This window comes from Podarcis vaucheri (assembly GCF_965113315.1).
Source record: "Podarcis vaucheri genome assembly, chromosome: 18".
Classification (NCBI taxonomy): Eukaryota; Metazoa; Chordata; class Lepidosauria; order Squamata; family Lacertidae; genus Podarcis; species Podarcis vaucheri.
Window position 1 is genome coordinate 12,212,343 of NC_138756.1, and position 12,674 is coordinate 12,225,016.

The 12,674-nt window shown below is 48.7% G+C and overlaps 3 protein-coding genes across 4 annotated transcripts in view; 1 reads left to right on the forward strand and 2 right to left on the reverse strand.

The window, feature by feature from the left end:
• The window catches only part of ANKRD24 (ankyrin repeat domain 24), a 25,624-nt gene extending 21,360 nt beyond the window's left edge, over nucleotides 1-4,264 (reverse strand). The window contains exons 1-3 of one of the 2 annotated variants that reach the window (XM_082206285.1): nucleotides 4,169-4,264; nucleotides 2,892-3,159; nucleotides 913-968 (exon numbers count right to left, since the gene is read on the reverse strand). In XM_082206285.1, the coding sequence (XP_082062411.1) occupies nucleotides 913-948 (36 nt within the window). In that variant the 5' untranslated portion in view covers nucleotides 949-968; nucleotides 2,892-3,159; nucleotides 4,169-4,264. Of the gene's footprint in view, nucleotides 1-61; nucleotides 250-912; nucleotides 969-2,891; nucleotides 3,160-4,168 lie in introns of those variants that run through there. The other variant, XM_082206284.1, reaches the window with a different exon arrangement.
• Nucleotides 1-12,674, reverse strand: part of LOC309522944 (tetraspanin-33-like) — a 52,534-nt gene that overhangs the window by 13,021 nt on the left and 26,839 nt on the right. The window lies entirely within an intron of this gene.
• SIRT6 (sirtuin 6) lies at nucleotides 4,164-10,299 on the forward strand. Its single transcript, XM_082206622.1, has 8 exons — nucleotides 4,164-4,297; nucleotides 6,071-6,198; nucleotides 6,318-6,500; nucleotides 6,760-6,819; nucleotides 7,786-7,881; nucleotides 8,403-8,483; nucleotides 8,848-8,971; nucleotides 9,918-10,299. The coding sequence occupies exons 1-8, from the start codon at nucleotides 4,232-4,234 to the stop codon at nucleotides 10,206-10,208; spliced, it is 1,029 nt and encodes a 342-aa protein (XP_082062748.1). The 5' UTR covers nucleotides 4,164-4,231; the 3' UTR covers nucleotides 10,209-10,299.

Below are 12,674 nucleotides of genomic sequence, written 5' to 3' on the forward strand. Positions count from 1 at the left end.
AAGGGAGCAGAATCGGAGGGGGGGTACCCAAAAAATGCAGAATCGGGGGGGGAGAGCCTACCGCGAAGGAGGAGGCAGCGCAGAAGCAAATTTGCTTCATCGTCCCTCCCAGGAAGTATCGAGTAGCCATCCATCCGATCTCAGCCGGCGGCGCAGGAGGAAGGGACCAGGGATGAGGGATGCAGGGGGAGATGAAGGATGCTGGCGAGCGGTCCTGATGCTGGGATAACGGGCAGCAAAGCCGGCTTGCAGCAGCAGATCAGAGGCCAAGGGAGGAGGAGGAGGAGGAGGAGAAGGGAAGCGTCTCCCCCCAGCGGCAGGAGAAGGCAGCCCGATTCCCTCCCGCCCTGCAAGGTCCTAAAAACCCCGCGGCGACTGGAATCCTTCGGAAGGGACCGCGGGGATCAGCTATCTAGTAGCCGGTGGTTCCCCAGGCTTGCTTGCCTGAACTGAAGTTCAATCTGGATAAGACGAAGAGGTTCTATCTAGTAGCAGGTCGTTCCCCAGACTTGCTTGCCAAAACTGAAGTTCAACCCAGGTAAGACCTCCTTGCAAGGTCCTAAAAACCCCATGGCAATCAGAATCCTTTTGAAGGGACCGTGGGGATCAACTATCTACTAGCAGGTGGTTCCTCAGACTTGCTTGCCTGAACTGAAGTTCAATCCGGATACGACAGAGAGGTTCTAGTCCAGGGGTCAGCAAACTTTTTTCAGCAGGGGGCTGGTCCACTGTCCCTCAAACCTTGTGGGGGGCTGGACTATATTTTTTTTGGGGGGGAAATGAACGAATTCCTATGCCCCACAAATAACTCAGAGATGCATTTTAAACAAAAGCACACATTCTACTTGTGTAAAAACACCAGGCAAGCCCCACAAATAACCCAGAGGTGCATTTTCAATAACAACAACTCACATCAGACTTCTTAAACCTGGCCTTGAGACTCTTCATCTCAGGGGCGTTCTTGATTTCTGAAACAGACAGATTAAGAGATCTGAAACATGTAGAGTATTTCTTCAGAAATAAGTCCAAGGGTCTTCGAGTTAAGCATGCCGCCTTTGGGACAGAAATAACCTGGCCCCCGTCCTCTGCAAACACCCCGGCTGGATTGCTGGGCTGCTCTTGGAGACAACCCAAAACCTCCATCTGCCCCCAAAGGCTTTCTGGCAGGGTTCCATTAAAATCCCATATTTTGATACAGCCGAGATTGTAATAATAATAATAATAACCTTATTATTATCATTGGGCCCTGGGTAACTGGTATCAAAATGGTCAGAAAAGACCCTTTCAGCTGCTTCTGCTGCCCTCAGAAGCTCAGGGGAGAGGACAGGGCCTTCTCTGTGGCAGCTCCAGAGGGGACACCACTAAGAAGGACCCGCCTGCCGATCGTAGGGTCTGAGATGGATGCTCTTGGAGGTATTTGGGTACAAAGCTGTTTAGGGCTTTTATATGCTAGGGGACTCCGCTGCAAATAAAACGTTTAAAATTATTATTATTATTATTATTATTATTAATGTGTTGTTAAAGTGCAATATACAAAGGCAGCACTAGATGGCGATGTTGATCTATGCAAAATTCAACGTCTTTTTCAAAACTTTCCCCCCAAAAAAGCTAGTTTTTTAAATATACGGCTGACTAATTGTCAGGATTGTGATCTCAGCTCCGAGGCCTTTCGTGTTTCGCACCCAGGGCCCAGAAGCAGGCGGTTGCTTGGGGGATCCATCCCACTTGGGATGTGAAACCAGGACCCGGTTCTCTGGATACGGCCGGCCCGGCCTGTTCCCCATCCCCGTGTGGCCTAATTAGATGGCGTCTTTGCGCCCCGCTGTGGGACAGAGATGAACGCTGTACTGCTTTGCAAGCAGACTGGTTTATCCAGGGGAACTCAGCTCCACATGGGATAACGCAACAGCCCACAGGGGGCTGGGAATTCCCTATAGCTTCTGAGAGTAAGCCGAGCTCTAAGAAGAATCTTGCAGAGCTGGAAATGCAACCAAAGCGATTGAGCGTCTGCAACAACTCCTATTAGCAAAGGTCACAAAACGAACATTGGGTAGCTCAGCCGGTAGAGGACGGGATGCTTCATCCGAGGGTCGTGGGTTCGAGTCCTGTGTGGGGCAAAAGATTCCTGCATTGCAGGGGGTTGGACTAAATGACCCCCAGGGTCGCTTCCAACCCGACAATTCTATGATGCTATGAGTAATTTACAAAAAAAAAGCAGAGGAGATATGATAGAGAAGATTCAGGTTAGGGAACATATCCTCCAACATTTCTCAGATGAAAATAGGGGCGTCCTATTCCATCCCCTCCAACGTTTCTCCAGTGAAAATAGGGACGTCCTATTCCATCCCCTCCAGCGTTTCTCCCCTGAAAATAGGGACGTCCTATTCCTTCCCCTCCAACGTTTCTCCCCTGAAAATAGGGACGTCCTATTCCATCCCCTCCAACGTTTCTCCCCTGAAAATAGGGACGTCCTATTCCTTCCCCCTCCAACGTTTCTCCCCTGAAAAGAGGGACGTCCTACTCCATCCCCTCCAACGTTTTTCCCGTGTAAATAGAGGCGTGCTATTCCTGAACCTGGATCATTCAGGGCTGTCCAAAGGAAAAGGCGTCTTTGGGTAAACCACGGAACTCATTGCCACAAGACGCAACCGCGGCCAACGGCTTCAAATTCCCAGAGAAGGAAAAGGCTGTCTTCAATTTTATGTTTCCCCCTCCGCTGTTGGGTGGCAGAAAATGCTTCTGGGTGCCAGTTGATGGAGGAGAGAATCGGGTGCGAATTTCCCCCTAAAGGCGGACCTCTGCACAGAGAGGATGCTGAGATAGATGGTTCTTTGGCCTGATCCATCTCCAGGATCCCTTTTCCCTCTCCCATTTCCTTTTGCAAAACTTACGGTAGGTGGTCTCCTGGTGGGGCGGCCCTTTGCCTCAGTTTCCCCCTTCGTACGATGACTTTGCAAGCGCCTTGTCTCCTTCCACGAAGGCGAGAGACAGGGGGAAAGGGGGGAAAACGAGACCAGAGAGATCTCCTTACGGGAGCCTGGCTGAAAAGGAGTTTCGACATATCAGGGTCCTTTTTCGCAGCAGCTGGATGCCGTCCCCACCAATGAGCGGCGGATCCCGGGGGAACGGCCTCTCCTGCCAGCGGAATTGAGTTACCACCTGTAACAGGTAAGGTTACCATCCCAGCCTAAGCAGGGGCTTAGGAGCAGCCTCGTTAAAAAGGAATTAAGAGGGGGTCAGGAAGGGAAAACAGTTAGGGTTTTTAAAAGGCAGGGTTGTCAGCTTTCAGGTAACACAGGGTTCTGAGACATGAAGGTATTTGAACATCTTTTTTTGTAACAACATTTTATTAATTTTCCAAACACAAATATAAATAAAACAATGCAAATTGACATCCCTCTAGTCCCTTCCATGGTTCCATTCTTTATTGACATACTGCACGTCCATTATTAAATTTAAAACCTATTTTTAAAAAACTATTTAAAATGTGATTTTATTAAGCTGTGTTATTTTTACTGTTGTTAGCCGCTCTGAGCCTGCCTCCAGCTAGGGAGGGCAGGATATAAATAAAATTTTATTATCTTTATTATCCATCCATAACAAAATTACGAGCAATCCTAAAACCCTGCGAATGTATTGACCTGTGTACAATGCTTCTGTGTATATATGCAATTGACATCTTCCATTGCATCTTTGCTGCCTGTTATTTAATTCTGATTCATGTTTACGGCAACTAATTCCGCTTTTTAATTGCGGGGATTATAACGACGGAGCAATTAATAACACTACATAATACGATTTAGGAATCCATGACACGCATCATGCTGTTGATTCAAAAACAGAAGTCATCCAGGTGGCATGTAAAACAGAAGCGAACATACTGCAGAATTTTTTTAAAAAACCACTCAAAATATATCTCACAACATAACAGAATAAATAGCATTAGGACAGTTCTGCAAGAAACGGCGCAGCTACGATGCCGCCCGCTAGATGGCGCAGGCGCCAAACCAGGAAGCGGCTCCATTTGCCAGGAACTAAGATGGCGCCGGCAGCCTCATCCTCCCGAAACGAGCATGGAGACGACGACGCGGATGAAACCGCGCGTGCGCAGGAGGAGGCTTCACGTCTGGCTCCTTTTCGGACACGCCCCTTCCGGCGCCGTCCTTACCGGAAGCTCCTCAACAAGCGCCGGCGAAACTTTATTGGCAGAGGGGAAGCGGGAACAGTGGGGATGTCGGCGAACTACGCGGCGGGGCTGTCGCCGTACTCGGACAAGGGCAAGTGCGGCCTCCCGGAGGTGAGCGGGGGGGGGTGGGGAAGGGTTGCCATGGATACCGAGACTCCCCCCCTCCCCCATTGGACTCCGCGCGGGGGGGGAGGGGCGAGGAGGGCGCCTGAGGGGGGAAAGGCCCGGGAAGGACCCGGATGTTGGAGGCCGAGGGGGGGGGAAAGACCCGGATGTCGGGGGGTTTTTATTTTATTTTATTTTATTTTATTAATTTATTTATTTTTATTTATTTATTTATTTATATTAATTTATTCATTTTATTTATTTATATTTTATATTTTTTATTTATTTATATTTTATATTTATTTATTTATTCTATTTATTTATATTTTATATTTATTTATTAATCTATTTATTTATTTTATTCATTTACATTTCCAATCTCTTTTGCTTTACCGTGTTTCATTTCATAAGTCATTCATTCATTCATTCATTTCATTCGTTCTTTTCGTTTGTTTTTAATTTCCATGTATTTTATTTTTATTTCCGTTCGTCCCTTTGTTTCGTTTCGTTCTTTTTGTTTTGACTTCCGTTTGTTTCGTTTCATTTTTATTTCCGTTTGTTTTATTTCTATTAAATTCACTCGTTTCGTTTCGTTTATCCTTTTTTTGTTTTGTTTCCATTTATTTTTTTATTTATTTCTGGATACATTCAGAAAAGAACAGCATTGGGTACAGCTTATTGAGGAAAAATACATTTCAGTAAAGATACATTGTTAAAGTCAATGAGTAAGATACAGCAAAAATGATACATTTAGGTACAGCAATAAATGATACATTCTCCAAGGCACAGTTTACATTATTGTAGGGTATTAAGACAGAATACTATATATCTGATATTGGTAGAGTCATTTTCCTTTATTCCCCTCTCGGACCCTGACTTGCCAATCAGAAGGTTGGCGGTTCGAATCCCCGCAATGACGGGGTGAGCTCCCATTGCTCGGCCCCTGCTCCTGCCCACCTAGCAGTTCGAAAGCACGGCAAAGTGCAAGTAGATCAATAGGTACCACTCCGGCGGGAAGGTAAACGGCGTTTCCGTGCGCTGCTCTGGTTCGCCAGAAGCGGCTTAGTCCTGCTGGCCACATGACCCGAAAGCTGTACGCCGGCTCCCTCGGCCAGTAAAGCGAGATGAGCGCCGCAACCCCAGAGTCGGCCACGACTGGACCTAACGGTCAGGGGTCCCTTTACCCTTTACCCTGCCTATGTGGCTGGGTATGGCCAGCCTCCCTGGGCGCCTCCCAACAGAATATTAAAATACAGTAGTCTATTTAACATTAAAAGCTTCTCTAAACAGGGCTGCCTTCAGGTGTCTTGTAGTTAATTATTACCTTGACATCTGGTGGGAGGGCGCCACCACCGACAAGGCCCTCTGCCTGGTTCCCTGTAACCTCACTTCTCGTAGGGAGGGAACCGCCAGAAGGCCCTCGGGAGATGGACCCCGGTGTCCGGGGTGGAGACGCTCCTTCAGGTCTACTGGGCCATTTAGGGCTTTCAAGGTCAGCACCAACACTTTGAATTGTGCTCAGAAATGTCCTGGGAGCCAATGTAGGTCTTTCAGTACCAGTGTTATGTGGTCTCCACTCCCAGTCCCCAGTCTGGCTGCCGCATTCTGGATTAGTTGCAGTTTCCGGGTCACCTTCCAAGGTAGCCCCACGTAGAGTCCCTGCTGGGGAAAAGGCAGGTTATATAAATAAACAGAGGAGAATAACTGCAACTTTCCCAGCTGACCTATCCTGCGCTTCCTCTGTTTATCTCTCTTCCCCCTGCCAAACCTCCCATTCAGTTTTTTGACCCTCCGGACGAGCTGGACAGGAAAGTCGCCCAGCTGGCCCTCTTGATCCGGGAGGCTTCCAACGTGGTTTTCCACACCGGGGCTGGCATCAGCACGTCTTCGGGAATCCCAGACTTCAGGTGAGCGGAGGGAGAGGTACACACCGCTCCAAGGCCGCTGATTTGTTATGGGTCACCCAGAAAGATCCTGGGTAGCACCCCTTCCGTCCGGTAAGGATTTGCCCCTCTGTTCCCTGCAGAGGCCCCAATGGAGTCTGGACCATGGAGGAGCGGGGTCTGTCCCCGAAGTTCGACACCACTTTTGAGAACGCGCGGCCGTCCACAACCCACATGGCCCTCTTGGGGCTGCAGAGAGCCGGCGTCCTGCGGTTCCTGGTCAGCCAGAACGTGGACGGTCTCCACGTGCGCTCGGGGTTCCCCAGGTAAGGGGACGCTTCCCGTGGCAGTGTGAAGAAAACGCTTTCGTTAAGCTCTGGAGCAGCTCAGGGGGCAGAGCGTGAGACTGCCGATCTGTGGGTTGCAGGTCCAAGCTCTCTGTCATGCACCCAGCTCCGCGATTCTGCGATTCCATGCACATTAAAAAAAGCAAAGCCTCTGGTCCGATCTCGGGTCCTTTTACAGCATCAAGCTGTCGTTCCACCTGTCAAAGTTCCCCCTCTCTTTTCTCCTCCTCTTCCGCAGGGACAAGTTGGCGGAGTTGCACGGGAACATGTTTGTGGAGGAATGCATGAAATGCGGCAAGTAGGTACCCTCTCCGGCGATGTGGGTGCCTCGGCTTCCTGTGGGTGGTGGCGGCGGCAGGGAGATTCCTCCGCCTGGTTCCAGCTGCCTCCGTTGCAAAATTAAATGCGACAATCTGGCGCAGCAGGAAAGGGGGAATTGAAACATCTGAGGTCAGGTGGAGGGGAGGAAAGACCACAATATTTGGGGCCTTAATGCAGCTGTGGGGAACCTTTTTGCCGCTGCCCAAGACGCTTCTGAACCACAACTCCCACCATCCCCAGCCGTTGATCGTGCTTCCATGCAGGGGGCCTGGTGGGAGTTGTAGTTTGGCGGTGCCTGGAAGGCCACATCTAGCAGCCAAAAGGCAGCTGTCGCCAGCCCGGATGTTTTGGGAACTAGTAGGACAGTTGCCAAGGGACGCAGGTGGCTCTGTGGGTTAAACCACAGAGCCTAGGACTTGCCAATCGGAAGGTCGGCGGTTCGAATCCCTGCAATGACGGGGTGAGCTCCCGTTGCTCGGTCCCTGCTCCTGCCCACCTAGCAGTTCGAAAGCATGTCAAAAGTGCAAGTAGATAAATAGGTACCGCTCCGGCGGGAAGGTAAACGGCATTTCTGTGCGCTGCTCTGGTTCACCAGAAGCGGCTTAGTCCTGCTGGCCACATGACCCGGAAGCTGTACGCCGGCTCCCTCGGCCAGTAAAGCGAGATGAGCGCCGCAACCCCAGAGTCGGCCACAACTGGACCTAAGGGTCAGGGGTCCCTTTACCTTTTTAGGACAGTTGCCATCCCAAACAGTTGGCCTGGGAAGGTGTGTGGGTCAGGGAGGAAAACCCCCCAACTGGCATGGACCTTTGCTGCAAGGTCTGAATTGCAGGGGCAAGTGGTGGATCAAAGAGGGCAGGGATTCCTCTTCTCATGGCATGACTCTGCTCCTCGCTTGCTCCCAGGAAACCTCCACTCCTCCCTCTGTGTGTTTGTCTTTAAGGCAGTATGTGAGGGACGCTGTGGTGGGCACTATGGGCCTGAAGCCCACCGGCCGGCTCTGCGACGTCTCCAAGCGCAGGGGCCTTCGGTCCTGCAGGTATGTGGCGGGGGCAGGTTAGGGCTAGTAATTGTGTGTCATATTTTAATAGCTGCCGCACAAAATTTTGACCACCTTGCGAGTTATACCATGGGGTTGTTCTCTAGCAGCAAGAAACTCTTCAGAACTTGCCGTGCATGTCTGGGGTATCGCACTTAACCGAATAAAATTAAGCATTTCAAATGAAACCCAGAAGTGTGTGTGTTTCTTGTCTTCGTTTATCTATCTAGACGTGCTTCTGCAACATGGGCACGGAAGGGTGTGAAAGCACACCTAAAATCTGTGCAGGTGATAAACATTGCCTTCAAAGTGTACCCATTCTCCCTTCCATCTTTTTTCTTTCATTCTGCAACACATTCCAAATCTCTGCCGCCCGCCTGCACATCAGTTGCATCCACTCTGCTCCCTTTTTTATTTTGGGGGTTCCAAGTCCCCCCCCCCCAGTCCCACAATGCCGGGGCTCCTACATGCAGCTGCTGCTCCCAAGAACCCAATCTTTTCCTTTTCCTTTTCCTCAAAAGAGGGAAGCTAATGGACACCATCTTGGACTGGGAAGATTCCCTGCCTGACCGGGACCTCAATCTGGCAAGTGAAGCGAGCAGGTAAGGGTCTTCCCCTTGAAGGTGTTTTTGGGTCACGTCAAAGGCCTCATCTAGCTCTCATCCTCCTAGAATTCTAGCATTAGACAACTGTTTCTTCCTGCACTGTAGGAGGTAGCCTTCTAGATTCCCTACGGTTGGCCAGCTTTAGCAAACGGTGACGGGCATCTTAGTTGTGGCTTAGAAAATGCTTATAATAATTCACCATTTATACCCCGCCCATCTGGCTGAGTTTCCGCAGCCGCTCTGGGTGGATTCCAATCAAGTGTTAAAAACAATACTTGCTGCTGCTCCTGCCCTTCCAGGTAAGGAATGCTAGCTGGCATTGGCTTCCTCTTTTATTTTAATTTTATTTTGTCCCCTGCAGGAGCGCCGATTTGTCCGTCACTCTGGGGACGTCCCTGCAAATCAAGCCCAGCGGAGACCTTCCTCTGTTGACCAAGAAGAAGGGAGGGAAACTGGTGATTGTGAATCTGCAGCCAACGAAGCACGTGAGTTCAATTCGGGCCTCGCCAGCAGCTCAGGAACCGCAGCCAGTCTTAGAAACTCAAATATATCAGCCAAATGCCTCCTTAAACCAACGAAACAGAATGTCTAGTTGTCACGATTTAAATCACGAATTTGGTTATCACGATTTAAATCACTAGTCAGTAAGACTTGATTTAAATCTTCTTTTTTACAGAAAGACTCAGCCTTGCTGGTATCATCTTAATATTTACAACCAGAGGAAGGTTTCAGTTTTTTGGAATAATAGATTTTCAGAGTAGTTTTTACAGTTATATCAAAAATTACTGATTTGGTTATACTGTTAGAAATACATAGACCGGTAATTATGCAATTATGGTGAGGTTTAATAAGTTAACTGTTTATATTTGGATAACTTTTCTGCTGTACTTTATTGGAAGGAGAAAAATAACCATTTCTTTAATAGCAACTTAAACAATTAAGAAAGACGTTATAGCATATGTATTCATGTTTGTTTCCTGATGCGGTTAAACAATTTTCAAAAAAATAAAAACTTAGACTGAGTTTAGGCACACATGGGAAACTTAAAACAAATCCTTATTTCCTGACAAATAGCCTTTGGATTATAATGTAACTTAAATAGAAAATCTTTAGAAAGATTCCTCCCTCCCCAATAAAGCATTTTATTTTAAAAATCTGATTTAAATCAAATCCGATTTAAATTTTTAAAAATCTGATTTAGATAAAAAAAATCTGATTTAAATGAAAAAAATCCATTTTAAATTAAAAAATCCAATTTAAATATTTAAAAATCCAATTTAAATTTTAAAAAATCCAGTTTAAATTTCAAAAATCCATTTTTGAATTTATTTTTAAAAAAATACTCGTTGATTTTCATCCACCCTGCTTCGTAGGCTGTCTCGGCGCTGCCAACCCCCGTTCCCCACCTCTCTCCCTTTCTCTCCCCTTCAGGACAAGCACGCTGACCTGCGGATCCACGGCTACGTGGACGACGTCATGGCGAAGCTCATGAAACACCTCGGCTTGGAGATCCCCGAGTGGACGAGGCCGCTGGTAGTGGAGAAGGCGGAGCTCGCCGAGTCCAAAGCGTTCGCCAAGCCCGGCACGGACTTCCTGACCAAGGCGGAGCCCCGGGGGGGAAACCCGGAGGATGGCGCCTCTCCGAAACAGGAGCCCTGTGCGACTCCGGACAGCGACCGCGTCGTACCCAAGCGTTTGAAATTGGAGCCTCTGCCCACCTGATGGATCCTGCACACGTTCGTCCGGGTCGTCTGTCTTAGAAACATTTTTTTTTACTTGTATATAGGACTTTTCAAAAGACCATCCCTCCTTGTTTACGTGGGTTCCCCCCCCCCCCACCGTGGGAAAGTTTGTCTCCTTTTCACAAGTCTACTTGCATGCTCCAGGCACGCTCCGTCCCCACGGGATCGCTTCCAAGACCTCATTTGTACCTAACGAGGCAGCCACAACTTCCCACTCTGGGGTCTTTTCCCCGCACATTCTCCACCCTCCTTCCCACTCCGGCGGAGAAGTTTCATCCGCATACGGACAAAAAAACGTTTATTGGGGGAAACTCATACTAAAAGGCTGGCGGGTTTTCACGAAGTTAAAAATAAACAAATCGCCAAATTCCTGGAGAATGGAATTTAAGTTCAGGGGAAATGAGCAAACCAGAAGTGGCAAATTTGTCCATCTCTAATCCAAAATAAGCACTATAATAGGAGTGGAAGAATGAGTGAAATTATAAATGATGATTTCCCAGAAGCAATTTTCCTCGAGTTACTGGGTCTGCTACATGAACTTTTGGTCATGTCAATGGTTCTTTGAAGCCTTAACCCAAGGTATGTTATTATTATTATTATTATTTATTATACGGTGGCACTCATCTGACCGGGTTGAGCCAGCCACTCTGGGTGCTCAGAATAAAGCTTCCCTGCGTTCTCTTGGCGAGCAAACCACTTTGGGATTCTTACTTATTACAATTCTTCCGAAACCGCCTCTCTGCCCAACAAACCTGGCCCCGGTGTGGTTGTGCAAACATGTTTGCCCATCCTGCTTGGAAAGCGAGCTCAGGGAGCAAAAGAGCTCAGCGCCATGGGTCGTCATTAAGTCTCCCCTCTGCAATGACAGAAGCAGCAGTCATTGCAGCAATTACTTTGCCGAACGATGCCCAAAGGGAGCAAAGGACAGGACCAGTTTTGTTTCGCTCTCTGCAGCTTTTGCACCTGGTCTCTCTGCAGCTGCTGCCCCTGGAGTCTCAGACCTTTGCTCCTCCAAAACGCTTCCTTTTCCTGGGTGCAGCCACAAATAGGGGGGGCACTGAACTATTTGTTGTTGTTGTTTAGTTGTGTCCGCCTCTTTGTGACCCCCTGGACCAGAGCACGCCAGGCCCTCCTGTCTTCCACTGCCTCCCGCAGTTTGGTCAAACTCATGCTGGCAGCTTCGAGAACACTGTCCCACCATCTCGTCCTCCGCCGTCCCCTTCTCCTTGCGCCCTCCATCTTTCCCAACATCAGGGTCTTTTCCAGGGAGTCTTCTCTTCTCAGGAGGTGGCCAAAGTCTTGGAGCCTCAGCTTCAGGATCTGTCCTTCCAGTGAGCACTCAGGGCTGATTTCCTTCCGAATGGAGAGGTTGGATCTTCCTGCAGTCCATGGGACTGAACTATTGGCTTTGCCTAAACTCAAATCCCCCCGATCTAATATCCCTAGCGCTGCAAGATCCCAAAAGCGCCTGGACTAAAATGGTCTAATCAAAAAATTCACTCTGGTGGTTTATCACCACAACAGCTACTCACTTTGGGTTTTGGTAAAGCAAGCAGTCTAATTTGTCGGCGCCTAAATGATAATTGAGCGTCAGAACAACTTGGCCACAAGAAGGAGATTTTGCCCATGGCATGGCTATTTTCCACCTACCCATTTTGACACTCCGGCACCCTCTCTACAAAACCTAGCAATTCTAAAATACAGACGCGCTTTTACCCTCGGAAGATTGAACGTCTTGCCCTCGGCTGGACTTGAGGGACCAGGTTTCTTTGCTTTCTGAAAGTCTAGAAAGCAATTGTTGAATATTATTTTTTGCTCCGTCATTAAAAACTCTGAAACAGCAGTGATAATCAGTGGTTGTTTTATTGTATGTTATATATATATATAACATCTCGCTTACAGGCCGAGGGAGCCGGCGTTTGTCCACAGACAGACATTGTTCTTTCGTTTCCAACTTTTCTTTCCAACTTCCAGTACAGTGGTACCTCGGGTTACATACGCTTCAGGTTACAGACTCCGCTAATCCACAAATAGTACCTCGGGTTAAGAACTTTGCTTCAGGATGAGAACAGAAATTGTGCTCTGGCAGTGGCAGCTGGGGGCCCCATTAGCTAAAGTGGCGCTTCAGGTTAAGAACAGTTTCAGGTTAAGAACGGACCTCCGGTACGAATTAAGTACTTAAGCCGAGGTAACACTGTTCCTATGACTTGGGGGGGGGCATTTTGGTGTCCAGGTCTTTCCCTGCCAATGCCTGGCGATGCAGCCTTCCTTTTTTTGGGGGGGGGGGCTTGTCTTTTCCCTAGCCAGAGCTGCAGGAGGGCAGAGGGGGGTGGGGGCGTCTCTGTGCCTATTCAGCCCCCCTTGCAGGAAGGGGGGACCCCAAGAGGGAGAGACCCCACCCCATCTTGGGGGGTGTTAAAGGCCCCACTCCTCTGTGTTTGGGGGG